This window comes from Phalacrocorax carbo, chromosome 11, assembly GCF_963921805.1.
Source record: "Phalacrocorax carbo chromosome 11, bPhaCar2.1, whole genome shotgun sequence".
Classification (NCBI taxonomy): Eukaryota; Metazoa; Chordata; class Aves; order Suliformes; family Phalacrocoracidae; genus Phalacrocorax; species Phalacrocorax carbo.
Genome location: NC_087523.1, coordinates 9,981,060 through 10,000,076, shown reverse-complemented (window position 1 = coordinate 10,000,076; position 19,017 = coordinate 9,981,060). Strand labels below are relative to the sequence as shown.

General features: G+C 47.6%; 1 protein-coding gene across 7 annotated transcripts in view; it reads right to left on the bottom strand.

Annotated features, from left to right (window-relative positions):
* The window catches only part of MBNL3 (muscleblind like splicing regulator 3), a 97,223-nt gene that overhangs the window by 54,118 nt on the left and 24,088 nt on the right, over nucleotides 1-19,017 (bottom strand). For 5 of the 7 annotated variants that reach the window (XR_010374799.1, XM_064462971.1, XM_064462974.1 and 2 more), the window contains exon 2: nucleotides 8,406-9,397. The exons of 1 other annotated variant lie outside the window; for it this stretch is intronic. Coding sequence is in view for 4 of the 6 variants with exons in the window: in XM_064462971.1 (XP_064319041.1) it covers nucleotides 8,406-8,579 (174 nt within the window). In the remaining 2 variants the exon portion in view is untranslated. Of the gene's footprint in view, nucleotides 1-5,398; nucleotides 5,474-8,405; nucleotides 9,398-19,017 lie in introns of those variants that run through there. One more of the 7 variants, XM_064462975.1, reaches the window with a different exon arrangement.

The window sequence follows — 19,017 nt, the reverse complement described above, 5'->3', positions numbered from 1 at the left end:
CGTGGATCTGGCAGTGCCACAGTTTGTAGCACAGCACCTGCTAAGGTGCCAGAGCTTACTGTACAAACACACAACCCTCTGCACTCCCTTGTTCAACCTCTGACTCACAGCCACGCAAGAGTAAATGTAAGAGCTGCTGCAGCTTGCTAGCTGGGCCTCAGCACCCCATCTTCCTCCTTCCAGTGCGGAGGAAACCCCTGAGGCTTGTAGAGCACAGCATTGCATTGGCACTGGGTCACCGGCACAGAGCCTGTGCTTGCAGATCCAAGCAGACTTGGCAGGACTGCAAGCTCCAGGTGCGTGCACTGAGCACGTGCAAAGAAACTCTCCCAAACTGGAAAGCCAAAAGGTGGCAGAAGAGACGGCCACAGGCAGTTCTCTCCCTTCAGAGAATGGCTAAGGACCATTTCCCTCTCTCAAAACCTGATACAGCAGCTCACTTCAGCGGAGGGAGCTCTTTGCTGCCCACAGGAATTCTACAGTGCTTAAAATCAGGCTTAAGTATTCTGCAGAACTGGAACCTCAATCTGGAGGGCTTTGCCCTTAAAAAAGGAAAGTAAGCCTCAGAAGCAGGAGGTGGCATGCCATGGCCTGTACAACATTGCAATATGCCCATAAAAGGTTTCAAAATGTATCTGCTTAAGTGCACGCAGCAGCTCAGAAGGGTTTAGAGTCACATCCCAAAAGAATTTCTCTCCTGCTTTTTTAGGCAAGTGTGAGCAGCAGTCAGCACTTTACCATCATCTTCCCAACCAGAAAACCAAGGTTACTCTTGGCTGATATTAATAATGTAAATGCTGCTGGCTTCACCCTTTGGGGATGGTGGTTTGCTCGCACCACAGGGAGAAGATCGGGGCAATGTGAGCAGCAGTCAGGAGCGGAGGCCCTGCATTGCCAGGGCTGGCTGGTGAGGAGAGGAGAGGCTGGCAGAAGAATGCCTCTGCTGAATTTGCTTGGCCTGCCTCCCGAAGAAGCTGGCCTCCAAAGCGCGGTCTCAGGACAAATTTGTAGCCGCTGCTCTGCTTTCCAATGCGTTCAAGGAAAATACACACAAGTCTGAGGCCCAAGGAAAAGCTGTAATAGATTAATTCATTAGCTGCAGGAAGAAAGAAAAGGGAGGAGAGCGGTCCTGTGCCTGCCCCTTGCACCACGAGTGCCTCCCGACTTGCCACCCTGCACCCGCACCTCTGCCAGCCTCTTGACCCAGGGACCCCTCGCATGAGACTGGCACCCCCAAACATCAGGAAACAGCAAAGGCATCTTCCCCTTTGTGGGCAAGCCCTCAGGAGACACGTGGGGTCAGCAGGTCTGGGGCACAGACAATGTTCTCCATGTTCAGAAATGTAAGACCTTTAGAGGACATTTCTACAAACACAAGTCTGGACCTGGTGTTCCCCTGTGACCATGCACTGCCACAGAAAGAAGATCTGTTCAGTGTTGCCCTGATGAGTCAAACCCCATCCTTGCCCCAGCGAGGGCTGCCAAGACACTCCACTTACAGGTTCCCATGAGAGGGCAGAAGAAGAGTCCCAATGAATTCACCTTGCAGCACAAGATGGGCACCAAAGACCCACCAGGGTCCCCCCCTCCCCCCTACTGATGCTTTGATACTCATCAGTCCAGAGCCACCCCAAGGGCAAGACCACCACCTTGGAGACTCTCGCTCCCAGGCCTGGCTTAGCAAGGCCACGCACCAGGCAGCGGAAGAACCACATTGCTTTGTGCCAACAAAGCAGTCAGATGTGGGACAATGCAAAAGACCTACCAGAGGTGGGAGAGGATGGCAGGAAGAGACTTTACTCCTCTCCACAGAAAAACATGGTGGCCAGGGAAAAAAGTCTTCAGAAGTGACTTTCACTGTTATTGATATTAGCTGATGAACATCTTCACTTTGACCAAGCCTGTACAACAGTTCTACAGCTTTACATGAGGAAAGCAACACAGATGCTTATGTGTTCCAAGCACTCACTGCAAAGCAAATACCCAAATTTGTCTAAAATGGACCCTCCACATGAGTAAGTCTGAGGTCTGTTAGGTAGGCCAAATCTGGAATATGATGGACCAACACTTTCGGGAGAAAACTGCCCGAGCCTAATCAATTAAGAAAATGTGAACTCTTAAATATTTAACTACTGCTGCTACAACAAGTGTCACACCGGTAGCTTTAGAGGGCATTTCCTTTCAGGCAATTCCCTGCAAGCTTCCTCACAGGCTCTTAACATCCACCTCTGTACTGATGGCAGCAACCTCTGTACTGACTGATGGCAGTTAACCATGTGGCCCCTCCAGCTCATATCTCCAGGAGCCCCCAGGAAGCCCTCTATGCTGGCATGGGTCTCACTTCTCAGTTTCCATCAGAGCTACACAGCACTCCAGGACTTCCTCCACACTTCCAGCAATGAGCTGAAAAGGGACCATACCTCCAGGGTAGCACCAGAATTAGACTACACACCAGGAAACCTATGACATCCAGCCTTTCTTGCCATGTTACCGCTGGACAACACTGGGTTTTACAAAGCACACAACCTTGGAAATGTAAAGCCCAAGATAAAGTGTTCCCTGCTGAGGCTGCTCAGTTGCAGAAAGACCCAGTAGAGATAAGGACAGGTCCAATCTCTTCTCCCTCCATAGTACACCTCAAAAATCAACTGTTTGCTTTAAAGCACAGACAAGGAATTCTCGCCAAGGACTCTGCCTTACATCTTTGCAAATGGCTGGCAATGAATAAGACCCTCCTGCCCCTTGCTGTCTACTGGTGTCCCTGCAGCAGAGTCACCAGGTAACACCAGCCTGTTTCCAGGTACATGCGTTCATCACCCAGCATGTCTGCACAGAGCTAGAACCAAGGGGATTTCAGCTCAGACACCAGACTTCAGGTTCAGCATCTACAGCGCTCCGTCCTCCTGCTAACCCTGCTGTAGAGGCAGTAACCTGCAATGGAGAAGCAAAGGGACAGATCAGGGCAGCAATCTTTTAAACCATGATAGCAAGATTCACCAGTGCTTGTCTGTCACGGTTCAGCTGTTGAAACCGCTGGGACAGAGAACCTATGGATAATGCTCAATATATCAAACATGCCCTGCACAGACATCTGTCCTCCAGAAATATCAGTTACGCTGATTAAATCAACAAGGTGTATGTTTCCCTGGGAAGCTGAACATGCCTAGGGAGGTCACACACCAGCCTAGTTACCAGCCTGACCCCAACAGACAGCATCTGCAGTCCAGACACCACGGCAGGGTTGGGAGATGCTCAGCCACCAGCACCACCAGGTGAGCTTCTCTGTCAGCAGTCTCCAACCCACAGCTGTGCCAAAAGCCTGCGCAGAGGCACTGCAGAGAGTACACACAGCACGTGTGCCAATTAAATTACGCTGCGAAAACACAGAGCTTGTTGTAACCCATACACAAGAAGGGATCAGACCTAAATATTGTTTTTTATTTAAGCTACTTTAAGAGAAATATAATAGCAAGTTATTATAAATAAGTCTAAATAAATTTTTCCCTGCTTTTAGATGTTTGATTCAGTAGTTATAAAAAGCACTTACGATGTGCAGTAAGACAAATAAGCATTCAGACAAGACAGAAAGCTGCTGCAAATCTACTCATCACCAAACGCCCTTGCTATGCAAGTAAGTGCCTTAATGACCGATAGAAAGAAAAGCTTTCTCACAAAAGTGATTTGGCTCAACATTGTTCACCTCATTTATTTGCATCTCCATTACACTGAGCTGAGACAAGCAGTCAGAGTGTCTCCAAAAATATCTCTATGGCTTTGTTTGCTTTCTTCTTCCTCTGTTAGAGCATAACCATATGCTAAGTTTGGTGGGTGTTTTTAGTTGTTTCCTAGTTTGGAGTTTATTTAAATTTTAAAAAAAATAGATTTGATTGCAAACCAGTAACATTCAGAAAAAAATTCTAGTGAAGTCAGCATAAAACAGCTACAAATTAGCATGGAAACTATAAAGAACACCCTCAGGTACACTGGTTTCAAGATCATATGGTACGTACACTGCCCAGGCACAGCGACCTTTTTAGATTGCCATGGGACTTTGCATACTATTACCAGATAATAGCTTTTCTTCTAGAAAACAGACAATTTAAACAAAACTGTACTTTTAACTCTTGATTTTATGCCTGTTCAGACAATTAGCTTGCTTTTTTTAATATAGAGCTGCTTTGAAACATGCAATAGCTGAACGATGTTTTTTAAATTAGACCTCACAAAGTCAAAATTCATACCCCTGAAGTTTTCACCACACTATTTTCTGTCTTTCAAAATGCTCTTCAAAAACTTTGATTTGCATATGGGAACATTTACATTCATAAAGCAAATTTAACGAAACAGCAACACACCCCACAAAGCTGGGCTTGTAATTTTTTTTTTTTTAAGCCATGAGTCCATAGTGCAGATACCTAAACTGTGAACAGTATAAACCAAAGCCGCTGTGAACACCTGGTGTGCTTTACCTTCATATATTTTTATATAATATATCACTATCTCCTAATACTCATCTCTCAGCCTACTGCTCAATTAGTGTTTCTAGTGACCGCTTTTTTTTCCTTCCTGACATCTTCAGAAACCCAAGACACAACTAACGATTTGCTGGCCAGGGAATTAAGAATCAGCCAGGCTCATACCACGCCCGCCTGATCCAGCCTGAATAGGAAGGTTAATGGCTTGATGCACGCTTGCAGACAGCCCACCACAGTGCCACAACAAGCCTTTGTACAAATCGCCACGAGCCAGCAAACCGTGTCCTGACCCTTGCAAAAAGCACCAGCTATGCACGGGACGGTGCACACCAAGCTGGGGATAGAAGCCAATGAATGAACCCAAAAGACCATCCGGCTTTACAGCGATGACAGTACACTCCTCTCCTTTGCTCACAAGGTCTCAGAGGTACCATGGGACCTGCCTAGGAGGCAACCGCAGACCATTGGCCGCTGCCCAGCAGCCCTTGTAGTCCTTCTGGAAGGAGGGGGGGCAGTGGTGGCTGGCTCTCATACCTCTGGGCTGCCCCCCAACAAGCAGTGCGGCTTGCCCTTCCATTCACACAAATTCAGACAACACTGTTCTTCCAGAATAACGAGGGGGGAAACACGAGTACAGTGAGAGCTTTCTTGGCATCCGATTCAAATCTGTGAACAGCTTCTCACAAGGAACTATTTTTAAGTTTCATATCAATCTGCTTGAGAAAGGTTCCTTCTGCTGCCTACAAATGTGCAAACTCCCCCTTCGAAGAACCGCAGCTCAGGACAGCAAGATCCAGCCCCGCACTTGCAACCTAATCAAGACTCAGTACTTCATGACCAAAGCACTGCGCAACGACACGACGCTCCTGCAGATCACGCCCTGGTGAGCCCCACCCGAGCAGCAGCGGAGCCCCCTCCATTACCTTCAGGAGTCCTGTGTGTTCTTCACAAGCTTACAGGTAGCACACATTCGCCCAAGAAACAACCCACATTGAGGCAGGCTGACTGCTTCTGGAAGCATTGCTACTCTTACCTCTGCAACGGAGGCAAGACCAGTATATGTGATTGAAGGGAAAAAAAGAAAAAAGTGAGACACAGTAAGGGTACAGATGCTGTGCATGACCTGACCAGTGAGGTGAAACTATTGTATGCTGGGTTACCAGAAGTTCCTGTACGAAGGCATTGTTCAGGCTTAAGAGGTCTGTGAGAAAAAATACCACAAGGAACAGCACTACACAATGGATGCAGATAAGCAACCTCTGAACAAAGCCCTGAGCGACTGCAAGACAAGGGGAAAACTTACTAGCTGCAAGCATCCGATATCCTGTCTCCAATAAAGCAACACAGATGTTCTGCTAATGCAGGGCGTGAAAAGATGAAAAGAGCACTAAGCAGCTCTCGAGCCCTCCACAGGAGAGAGGGTCAGTGTTCAACAGCTGTCAGAGGGAAACAGCGGCTGAGCGCACAAAGATGTCCACAGGACGGGCAAGAAAAGCCTCTTTTTAAAAGGTCTAGGAATGCAACATCCCTCTAGTTAGCAGTAAAGGAGGCCACCGTTGTGACCATGAGCCCCTCGATACCATTGCACACAGGCCTTTGCAAGCCCAGCTCCAGCCCAAGAACAGAAAGACCATTGTTCAAGAGTTTAGTCACCAGGGCAGTTATCTCCACTGGGAAATGCATGGTGTGTACACACACAAACACACGCACGCACAGAGGCTGCGGCGTTGGGGACTGCACCTCTCCATGGCACAGCAGAACCGTGGCTCTGCCCAGCAAGAGCAACTGGAGCCCTGGGGCTGGAGGAAGAAAGGGCTTCAAGACCCAACTCTTGTTTGAGAAGTGGGGTGCAGAAATAGCCCCACCATCAACCCTTGGCCATGTGCTCTGCATAGCCTGACCTCTCCTCTCAGTGCATTTTCCAAAGGCAGAGCTGCTGGCCCTCCATAAGGCTTTCCTAAGCCTGAAAAATCTGGAAAATCTGTTCCCTGGAAAATTCAGGCCACTTAACTAGCACATACTGGGCATCTGCTACTGTGTCAAGAGGAAACTGCAATGAGAACATTAGTTAGCAAGCAGCTACACAGGAAACACGCTGAGCTGTAGAAGATCATATTCTACTCCTTTGGCATTTTTTGCTTTCTCAACATGATGTTCCCCATCCTGTTCCCCACCGCTGAAGTGGGAGAAGAGCTTGCTTGTGCCAGCGGGTGGGATGTGAACCCCAGCTGCCCATACACTGAGGGCTGGCACAGAGAGCCTGGGGGTGCTGCAGACACTGCACCCCAACCAGCACACATGGGGACCCACTGGGTGACAGTGGACTACAGTGCAGCTCTGAGACAAGCCAAGCTGGATGGCTGCACAGGGGACAGACGCTTCCCCAGGATGCTGCAAACATCAGGCAGGTTCTGCAAGGGGCATTGTACTACCCTACACGGCATGACAGCACTCCTTTCAGTACACAAACGCTATAAAATGTAGACATATTAATCTCTTCATTCAAAGTATCTGCACTGCCACTGGCTACAATTCAAAAGTTTCAAGGGCATAAAGAACATAACTTTTCTTCCCTCTGATAAAAATATTTTTGTCTCTTGCTGTCAGCAAATCAGCAATGTAAATGAACATTTGAAAGTCACCGTATAACTAAGAGTCATTGCATATAATCAGATTAACAAGAGCAAAACCAAACGCCAATAGGAAGCTTGAACTTCTTGGTAAAAGGAAACAGAAGCAAAAATATGAAGAAGCCACAAACAGTAATAAAATAGGTAAACCCGTGTTAGACCAGATCCAGCCCCAGTCTGAACCTATGCATACATAATTCCACCAGTTCTGTTACTCATTATGTACATTAAAATAAACCCAAATCTTTTCAAGCAACAGTTGAAGTTCAAGGGAAAACTTTTAAGCTTGTAAAATTTACCCGATTCCTTCTAGAAACTCAAACAGGTTAATTACCCTGATCAAAACTAACACAATGTCAAGAGTTCTCAAAAGCAACCAGTTACCCATATTGTCTCAGGGTCTTTACCATCCTATTTAAAACATCTTTGAGGAGCCACACTTCTGTGAAAAAGAAAAAGTGGATGCTCCTTTCCCCAGAACTGGGGTGAAGCAACCCTACACAGAGATGCCCACCCCTGCTTCTGTGAGCCCCCCGTCCCCTGCCCTGACTCAGGCCCTGGGTATTTGGTGAATTCTGAAAGCAACCCCTTGGTGCTCCAACAGTGACAAACAACCAAGAGCCATTTCTGCCTGCAAAATGACTCCACAAAGATGACTAGTAAAAAGGCTAGTGCTGTAAGTCAGACAGGCCTAGCAGAGCCATCGTGTTTGCATGTCCCTTGCAGAAAGCATTTTCCCAACGCCCATTTTTCTGGGAGCACTGCTCTCTACTAAATATTTTGGCTGTTCCTCATCTACAGGACAGCGTTAGAGTCCATCTGCAACTCTGTCTCCAGGAAATACACAAAAGCTGATTCATTATCTTAAAATACCACTTTCATTTCTGCTCATTAAAAGCACATTTCAGATCCCTGTGCCGAATGCGCAGCCAATGTGCTCTGGACACAAATTAAAGCGCTGGGTTTCAGTTCTCTACTTTTCTCATTTCAGTTTCATTTGTTGCCCGCAACGTACATTCTCCATTTTAAGGACAGCTATATCAGACCTGAGCTACCATCAGAAAATGCTCTGGATAAAATCCTCCCTCTCCCTGCAATGCCTGGCATTCCAGGCAATTGCACTTGATGTCAGACCCAACCTAGATTTCAGGAGCTACGTCCTGCACCAGCAGCATCCTCCCTGCAGAAACAGAGCAATAAACAGCTGTTCTGCGCATCCCACACCCCAGCACGCCGAGCCATTCGGCAGAGAAGGAAAAGCAAGTGAGCTTAGGTAATGCACGCGTTAGACAGTCCTCACCTTTAGGGAGTCAAAGCAGGCAATAACTCGACCATTTTCCACATGGCAACTCCGTGACGGATGGGCGAACTTGCACTCTGCATCAGACCGAGAACAAGTACCTCTCTGAAACTCTCGACACACTTCCAACGTCAGCCATTTTGTATCACGAACCAGGGAAACGTTTACAGCCATATTAAAAAACAAAAATTAAAATGCAAGCAATCGCACCCTTCTTCAGGGCAGTATTTACTGCTGATCTTTTTTTTCTTCTTTTTTTTTTAAAAAAAGGGTAAAAAAGTGAATTCAAGTTAAATGTGAAGAAATAACTAACTTGTTGCTTTGGTAGAACTCCTATTCATCAGCACTTAGGTTTTCATTTAAGTCAAATCGTGTTTGTTTAAACAAGAATTAAACATAAAGCCAATCATAAAATAGAAATCTTATCAGAACAACTGAAAATCAAATTAGAGGCCAGCTCCTAAAAGTGCAATTGTAGAAGTTAAAATATAAGTGTTATATTTTGTGCCACTGCCGAAGTTACTTGCAAATAACTGGCAGACTTTCAAAAGAATTCTGTGCTCTCCAGTTAATGGTTTCAATTATTCTTGCAAAAAGCATATGCTGCTGGCAGCACTTCAGTTTGTGGAATGGTCTCAGTCCTTGGGGAGAAAACTTCGGGGTTTTTTTTTTTCCTTCTATTTCTTGCTTCTAAAAATTACGGTTCACGAGCATCAAAACAGGCAAAAGGACGTCTCTTTTTTTCGCTCTTTCTTTTCTTTTAAATATTTGCTACATACTCGGGGGAAGGAAATAAAAAATAAAATGGCTGAGCAAACTGCGTGTAAATGGGGAGCAAAAAAAAAAAAAGGGCAAGGCTGGAGGAGTTGCCGTCAGGGCACGAACCGCAAGCAACGCCGAATTAAAAAGAGAGGGGGGCGAGGGGCAGAGAGAGGCAGCCCTAGACAGAAATCCAAGCAGCGGTGGCTTCAGGAAAGGCACTTTTCAGCAACCTGCAGGAAAAAGAGAAATAGAATCAGCCAGGAGCCGAGGGCCGCCCCCGCTCAGGCGGGCGCGGGGCTGCCCGCCCCACGGCGCTGCGGCGCGGCCCCGGCAGCCATTGTCGGTACCGGGGGCATTTCCCGCACCAAGCTGCGCATGGGAGGAGGAAGCGACCAATGGCGTCTACCGTTGCAGCAGCGGGCCCGGGCAGCCGACCAATAAAAGAGGCCGTTTCATAGCGGCCCGGGCTAGTAGAGGCCGGGTTTTGTGCCCGCCGCACGGAGAAGCGCCTCGGCCCCGCGGCCCGGCCTGTGGGGCGGCCCGAGCCGAGGGACCCGCACCGCACACCGGCGGGGACGGGACGGGCGAGCCCAGCCCAGCCTCCGGCCGGCCTCGGCGCGACGCGGTGCCCCCGCCGCCCAGGCCGCCCCGGCAAGGCGTCCCGCAGGGCCAGCAGCGCGGGGTGGGCTGCATCCACCAAGCCGCTCCCCCTGACTAAGGAAGGGTATTTTGCTCTTTAGTATTTTTCAATTTTTTTTTTTTTCTTTCCCCATTAACTGCTGCTCCCCACACCCCTTTTCTATAGGAAACATTCAGGCAGGAAGAGCAGCCGGTAGCTTCCTTGTATACAAAGCAGAAGGAGCTGCTACAGCTCAGCCCCATAACCACTTCGCGTTTTTAAGGTGTTACATTTAACCGATCGCTAGCAGCAGAGCTGTTCCAGCAGTAGTCTGGGACGGCACATGAAGACAAACGACTGGTTCACAGTCACTCCTCTAAAGATTCAGAGCCTACAAAACTAAAAGCAAACCCAACAGGGAAACCTAAGCCACACACACACACGGAAAAAATTAACTCATTGCTCACAGCTGTAGTTTTCCACCAGACTAAAGGCAACTCGAATTACTCTGACTCCAGCAACTCATGTTATACAATAAGCAACTTTCAGTGCATTCCTATTCAAGGCTTCTTTGGCATCCACTAAAATGTTAAGCCGTCCCTAGAGTTTCCCATTCTAATATTAGCTGTACCAATGCTGCCTGATAGGATTGGGCTGTTTCCAAGTTCCCAAAATCCAGGCCTTTATCTTCCTGAAGTACTGTTGCCCAGAGTTTTGCAAACACTTGACAGGCACGGGATGTTGCTCGTGTGACTGCTATTAAGACTTTAAGCTTTTGCAGGAGAAGAGCCTTCAAGTACAAGAAAAGGAAACTTAAATTCCTCTTTCATTATTGGTGTGTTATTGCAATTACAGCGATCAGTAACTGAAACCTACTGGAGCTGGAACAGTCAAACAATGCTACCAAGGAAGAAGTGTGGGAAGAGGCTGTCATCAGCAGCAGGGGGTGGGGCACAGAGGCTGTTTGATTCACAGACCGTATTATTTCACATTAAAAAACCCAACACATTTGTTAAACCTACATTGCAAGTATTTTCTAGACAAGGTTCATAACAAAAACTGCCCAGATCTTGCAGTCTGGATTGCAGCATTAGCACAAAAGTTAATCTGACCCATGCTTCTGAAAGGACCTTTGCATTTTTGCACATCAGGTGTAGAACAGAGGCTGCAAACATCAGATTTGCTAGGCGTGTTTTAAACTTCAAAGGGAAGGAAAAAAGCACATCTAGCCAGGCTCATGTCTTCTGGGTTTCGTAAGGAACAGAGATGCTCTAAATCAACTCCGATTTTGCAAACAGGGCAAATTTATACAGGAATCTCATTCACTGATGCATGGGCTCCCAGTCCAAATGAGCTCAGCAAGAAGGAAGAGATGTGCAGAAACCCTTCTGCAGGGAGCTAGGGACTGGCTGGGTGCAGCTCTTAAAAACGAGCTAGAACAGGTCAGATATGGGTGGGGATTAGAAAGAATGCTCTCTCAGAAGCTGGTCTGAGCACACTGAAATACAACCATCTTGTGGATTGAGCGTCTATTCCACAGCTGGGGAAGCGAGGGTCTGTTAACACTGCAGTCTGAACATGGTGGGTCTGAACTTAACACAATTAAAGCAAGACGCACAGTGTACTAACACCTGCCACTTCCCAGCCCTTCCACCTTGAGGAATCCTGAAGAACATAATAAACCAAACATTCGCCCTCTCACCGGTGTAGCTCAGGAGCACACACATGCACATACACACAGCAGTGCCTGCACTAAGCTGCTCGGAGTCCTCAAGAAGGTGGCAATCATGTCAATGGAAGTTAAGTCACACGAATCCTACAAAATGTTAAATTACAAATATCGAGACATTCATATATATGTAACATGGTTGATATTATCCTTTCACAATGCTTAAGGGAAAGAGGAAAAAAAAAAAACCAAAACTCTGAAGAAATACTTGCTCATGTCCTGCTGATGGAAACTGAGAAGAGACGCCCTGCTCCACACCCAGCAGAAGGGCACGCTTGTCTGTTCAATGCACATGAGCAGGACACAAGGAATATTCTGTGCTATGGAAACAACCCAACCTTCTGCAGGAAGTGCAGAAGGACAGACTACCACCTCAGACCCCGGGACCAGGGCTCCTGTACTGGGTGGGGAGCCAAATAAATGAATGAAATATTCATACCAGGGGCCTCAATTCTGCAGCCTGCATGCCAACCGGTGGAGCACAGCAGCAGCACACACTGCCCCCACCACTTGCCCGCTGTGCGCTCAGGAGAGCACTTAAGCACATGCTTAACTTTCAGCATGCCGACAGTCTGACTGGAAAGAAGAAAACCTGAAGCATGTACTTCAGTGCTTTGCTGAATCAGGACCTAAATAAATGAATCTGGTTTGCAGGTTTATCAAGGCTGGTAGACCAGCAAGCACATGCAGCAGTCATCGCATTTCACCTTATGCGATTGCAGCCCAGAGGAGCACAAGCTAGGCTTTTCTGCAAGTCAACAAATATAGTTCTGTCAATGTTTGGATTGCTGCAAATTCCCTCTCCATGTGGCCATGGGGAAAGCCTAAAACGCGCACATGCAGGGCTGACATCACACCCAGTGCTGTGTACTGCTGCAGTGAGGCTCCTGCACACGCTGCCAAAGGATAACGCACATCAGACAGGAACCTGCTACTGACACTATAAAGCTTCAGTTCTCCATGTTTCAACTCCTGGCAGCAAATGATTGCAGCCATTCTCACCACGATGCATCCTTACAATTCCCTTGTATTACACCTTTTTTTTTTTTTTTGAGGGGTGGAATTGGCGTATTATTCACTTTGTTCTCCTGCTTATTTCAAATGGGAGGAATAAAAGCATCCATGCCAAAACCAACACACAACAAGGATAAAAAGTAGCTCCATGAAACACGGGCTTCGTTAGCGTGCAGGAAATACAACAAAGGGTAGGTGCTGCCTTTTGAACCCTTCCCAGCGCTGCAAGCCAGATCTGTCTGGCAGAGCTCATCTCCTCTGCTACCAGATGGGCCAATCTTGTTTCAACAGCCCCAGCATCAAAGCTGGAGAAAGCAGCAGAGCACAGAGAAAAGCCCGTGGCCTTATCCCTGTAAGGAAACTATAATACCTCTGAAACCCCTGCTCCAGGGCCACTTGCTGGGCCAGGTTCTAATTGCCTGAAATGCAGGAGGACAGGGCTTGCTCCAGATGTCAGACCCAGCCTTGCAGCTACCAAAGTGAAGGGGAACAAGGGCAGTCTGAGGAGCAAAGGTCACGCTGGAGCTGCCTCTGACAGGCCTGAGATGCCCCCACTGCCTGAGGTAATGCGAGGATGAGCGTATTCACTTGACGCTTGAATTCCTCCTGCTTTCCATGAAACCGATCCCCTTCCACTGACACCCCCCATGGATGTCACCTCCTGAGGATGCATACTGACAGCGAAGTTCAGAGATGGTAATTTATGTGACAGGGTGGATTCAAGCAGCTCCCAAGTGTAAATGATGGTATTTAAAAGAGGCTGGGGTTCGGGTTTTTGTGTGGTTGTTTGTTGTTTTTTTTTTTTTTTTTTGGGGGGGGGGGGGGGGGGAAGACTAAGTAGAAGTGGCAGGGTGGGTTCCTTATTTATTGTTCCTCAAGGGTTTCCAGGTCACAACTTCTCAGATGAGAAGCAAAAGTGCTGTTGCCCTAAGTGCCATTCCTGCTGAGTGAGAACAGCAGCTATTCCCCTTTGCCTGAAGTAGAATAGGGACAGTGCAGACAGTGAGGGGACACTGGAGCTTTCCCAAAGCCAAGTTCCACCATGCCCTTTCTTTAGTATATGTGATACTGTCCATGCTCCTCTCCTCAACATGAACCACCAGCACATGACAGAGGAACCGAGCACCTGCTCTCCTGAGTTCAAGCTCAGCACCAGGCCACAGCATTCTTTACCCAGTTTTGCAAGTTATGGCTGATGAAAGCCCAGACCCAGCCAGCCTGGATGGACAGACTCCCTGGAGGCCTGGGTATGGTCCATATGCTCTGGAGTATGGAGATAAACTGTGCTCTTAAGCTTGTGAAATTCAGACCTCCAATCTTTCACGAATTCCACTACAACTTACAGCCCAACCCTCAACTATTAATGTTCTCTGAGTGTCTAGATATTACTGGAGCTAAAACACACTTTTTTTAATGGCCTTTCCTCAATGCACTAAATTCAGCTGGAAGCACAGATGACACACTCACTCATCAGACCTTGCACCTTTGAGGCGATTCTGTAATCTTGGCTTTTCATTGCACCTTAATGGGTACAGAAGAGCTTGGTGCATCTACCGCCACTTCCTCAATAAGCCAGGACGGGGGAACTCCTCACTCAAACAGCAGTGAGCTGATCCACTATCAAAAAATCTTCCAGATAAATGCTGTGTTCCTGGAAACACTGCATGGTGAAGAGAAATGGGAACAATGAAAATAGCACATTGAACTGTTTTGTTCTGAAAGAGAAACAAAAGTCTTTAGGAGAATACCACCACCTATGCAAGAGCATTTTCACATTCCCATGGAAAACCAAGTCTGAGCACCTTCCCCAGTCCTTTCTTTTTCTTCCACTTTCACAGCAGTAATAAAGAACACATGAAGTTGCACCCTTGCTCTTCAAAGAAACCTAAAAGGTATAGTGAAGGGCAAGATTTTACTGGGGAGTGTTATACTGGTACATTTATCGGCAGCAAAGCATGACAAAAGATAACCTACATTTGCGGGGACCTTTCAATCAGTGGCAGGGGGAAAGATATCTAGGAAGCCAGGAACACAATGACATTAGTTCAGCTGGCTGACATTAGAGCAGCTCATTTCGGGCCTCACAAAAGCCCATGGCAAGTTAGGTGCTACCATGACCAGATCACAGGGCAGCTCTGCTTTGCTTGGGATTGGTTCAAAAGCAGAACCAGCAGGACTGTACAACAGCAAAATAAACCACAAAAATAACAACCATAAGGTGTTATTGGATGGATCCTCCACTGCTGAAGTCCTGATTAGTTCTTACCCTACATCACATAAAACGCAGCAGCGCTCAGATTCCTATAGACTGCAATTCCTCTGCTGCTGCAACGCTGACAGTTTGCACACAGCAGGGCTGCCTCCAACGTGGGCCGGCTCCCACCCCCTGCGCTCACACGGGCTGTGCACTTGGGACTGGAGCCATCTTTGCAAATGGTGGCTTCTCCATAGCTTCTCATCCCCTGTGCACTTAATGGGCTGCAGTATCAAGCCCAAAGAAGGTCAACTTATTTTCTGCTGCCTGCAAGAGGTATTTTTTGCTTTCAGATTAAAAAATAATATTCTATTTTTTCCACTATGGCCCTCATAGTTTAAAGCAAACACTTTCGGGACATGGTAGACACTTTGAATATTTCCTTTGTGAACATTCTGTACCTGGACACTTTCTCCCTCAGGGAACAGTTTACTTAATTTAAGGTAGACCTTCACAGCTAGAAGAAAATAAACCTTCTTTTGGTCTTCTACCAGTTACTCAGAAAAGGAGCACGTTTCCTCTACCATGTCCAGGCATGAAAAGTTTCTGTTCAAGGTCTAATCACAGACATTGGGGGCCAGGGATCACCAGGGATCACGCCATGTGCCAAAGAGTCAACTCAGCCCCGAGTGCCATCTGTTCAGAAGAGGACAGCAGAACCCAGAGGCCACACACACTAATAAAACAACCCCTCAATGCTGCTGCAATGGAGAAGCCTCGCTGGCAGGACACAAACCCACTACAGAAGTGGCTGCATGCACAAGGTGGGATGTTTGGGCATGCAAATACCACACATCTCTGTGCTGAAGGAGCCACATTAGTGGCTTGTTCTTCTTCCCCCACGCTTGCTCATGCTTAGAGCAACTTTGCAGAGTGTGGGTTACTGGTTGTGACCTCTATGGAAAGAGCAGCACACGAAAAATCCTCCCACTCCTCAGTGGGGAAGGCTGAAGCTGCACATACTGCGTCCCACCTCTTAGGAAGCTCGCCAGCCTTGCTAAAGCTCCTGGATTTATGGCACCCAGAAGCTAGCTGCGGTGCTCTGTGGGGACAGCAGCACTGCCATCCTCGGGAAAACAGATTGTCCATCACTCGCCCCTGGGTGGTTCCCCACTGCTCTTATCTGCCCTGGCACAACCTAGGCACCCCTCTTACCTGGAGAGGTGGCAGCTGAGGAACCAAGGGAGGGGGGGTGTTGTTGGGGGGAGAAAGAGAGAAAAAATATAAAATAAAGCACTGTGAGGGGAGGAAGCCCTTCACTGCAGAGTAAAATAAAAAGTACAAATTAACTTGGGGAACTTTATCCTCCCTTGCGTACATGCAATTCTCCACATTTACACCCTGCAGCAAACAATCACAGGGAAAATACATGCCGAGTTTAAGGAAATATTTGAAAAACATCCGTTTGTTTCTGAAATCTACCATTCTTCACTGTGGACTACAGTGCTCCTATTCCCTCAGCTGCCTGAAATCTTCACAATCTGTTCTCCTTCATCAACCTCCACCACCTCTTGTCCACCAAAGTTTGAAGAACTCCTCTCCCCTTCACTCCTGTGGGATTAGCTCTTCTCCAAAATGCTTCCATAGGCAAACAGCTGGGAGCTATTTGCCACTATCTATCTGCTGGGGATTTGTAAGCCAAAAATCCATTACAGAAACCAATGCATTTTAAGGAGCTTTTTTGTTTATTTGTTTGTCTTTGAACAAAGTCACAGAAGCTGCTGTGCTGGACCCACACGCATGCCTCAGCAGAACAAATACCTTTCCATAGGGTGTTCCAGGGCAGCACGCAGTGCAGTGCTTCAAAGGGAACTTCCTCATTTCACTGAATAGATTTGTTGTTAGAATAACTACACATGCACATTTTTGTTCTTCTGGGCTTTTGATTTCCTGCCATCAGCTTATTTGGGACCAGTTAGAGGACAAGACCCCTTTCCTACTCCAGCTCTCTGCTAGGAGTGATGGAGACCCACTGTGATCCCACACCTGGGTGCTCCTGAGGGATGCCCTGCTGATCAGGCAGTCAAGGGGGAGTTTTGCTTCCGCCAGGCTCCAGCACGGCACCCACCGCAGACACACGGAGAAGGATGCTCCCCTCTATTGGGACTTGCCTGGCAAATCCCTTCCAGCCTCCAATGGGAGGCAGCTTCCCAGTGCTGAGGGCCAGGGAGCTGTGCTAGAGCAGGGTGGCTAGCCCAAAAGAAGCATTTCGTCTGCAGTACAGAGGCAGCTACTGCACTGCTATGAAAAATCCCCTCCAGTGCCAGCACCACTTGGGAGGGGTTAGGACCACAATTACACCAGCTGCAAACACAAAAGAAAGAAAAAAAAAAAAGTTGGCAGGGATCTCTGGAGGTCAGCTAATCCAAACCGCATCTCAAAGCACAGCTAGCTTCAGAGGTGGATGCTTCCATCTCCAAACACAAAGAGAGCTGTCTCACACAAAGAGAGCTCAATTGAGTCAAACAAATTTACAGAGGAGACAGGAAAGGCCAAGGCTCATTAAGGCTTGTTCCCCACCACGTAATCGTAATCGTAAGAAATAGGATCAAGCAGATGTATCCCACAATCTATCTGATTATCCTACTCTGTGTTCAAGAAACCCCCAAGGTCCTTGCCAATCAGATAAGTGTCCGCACGTGTTTGGGCAGGCCGATGGGGACAGCTGAGGGGCAAGAATGCCTTTACCCAACTGCCCTTCGTGGGGTTCTGCCGGCAGGAATGACCTGCGGGCCTCTCCTAAGCTCCAAGCATGGCTCTAGCCCTCAACCCAGGCAACATACTCTGTTAAACAGGAGAAATACCAAAATAGGAGCCATTCACGGTGCTGCAGAGGCAGCCTGGGACTTTTGGGAGATATCAGACTTGCTGCATACTCAGGAAACATGCCCAGGTCTAGTGCTTCGTAGGTGCCTTTGCCCACGCGCACACACTTATGGCTGGAAAAGTCTCACCCCAGACTTCTCAGAGAGGCTACTGCTCAAGCACACAGATTTTCTCCAACAGGAAGGCATTTTCCATTCAGGTCCCACACTGCACCTCCTCAAAGCACACGTGATCCTACACACTATAGTTCCACACACTCACGTGTTAGCTGTCCTACCTAGTGACTACAGGCCTGCAGAGAGAGGAGACAGCATTTGGACAGTGGTTTGAGTTCTTTCTCAGCTGGAAGAATTCACAGAAAACAAAAATAGTTTTTCTTTTAACATTCTTTGTATTGAGCACTTGGATAAGCCATAAGTAACTTGGCAGCAAACCAGTTTGGTACAAACACAGAACACCAGAACACAATACAGTCATCACAAAGCCACCGCGCTGGGCCAGACAGTAATTTTCCCCTCCACACAGGGCAGGCCTCCAAAGTCTTTATGCTACTACAGTCGAGCCCATCTGAATTCCATGATGTGTTAAAAATGAGTCCTTGTGCACCGTAACAGAAACACCTAGCATTTACGGGCTACGCGGAAGGGCATACCATGCACAAGGGTGCTCAAGAAACATTTGTGGAACAATTCAGGACTCGGGGGAAAAAGGAAGCCATGTCTTATTCCTCATCTCAGAGGTCTAAGAGCATCCTCAGGTTGCAAATCAAATACGTGATGACAGAAGGAGACTGAAAGACCAGTAACAAAAGCATCCAATGTATTTAGGATAATTGCTTTCAGGATTAAAAGAAAGAAGTTAGACCATGCAGGAAATCAGGAAAAGCAAACACAATGACAACTGAGAGCGTATTTTCCACTTCCCTATGTCACTGAAAATCCAGAGCAGCCTAGTCCTAAACCCCAAAAGCATTATTGTCACACAGGTAGTCACTGCAGGTCACCACTTAGGAATGATGCACTGGTCTGTAAGTGCCAGACTGGGAACCAGGAGACAGGGGCTCAAACCCTGCTGCAGCCGCGGGTGCCACAAGCGACAAGCCACTTAATCCCTCTGCAAATGGGGGACATTACATCCCTGTCTCTCAGCGATGTTTGGCAGATAAAACCCAGGAACAGCAATCAGGCATTAAGAAACTACTATGGTAGAGGTTGTATAAGCACTAGATGAATAGATCTGTCTCAGACCCCAGTCATTACATTATGAAATAGGATACAGGAGGGAGAGCAGAAAGCATGCACACACACACACATATCTGCCCCATTAATCCAGCAGGCTGCAACAGGATGAAAGGTATGTCCAACAACTCCAATCTTGCTTCTGCAGCAATAAGCACCCTCCCAGCACA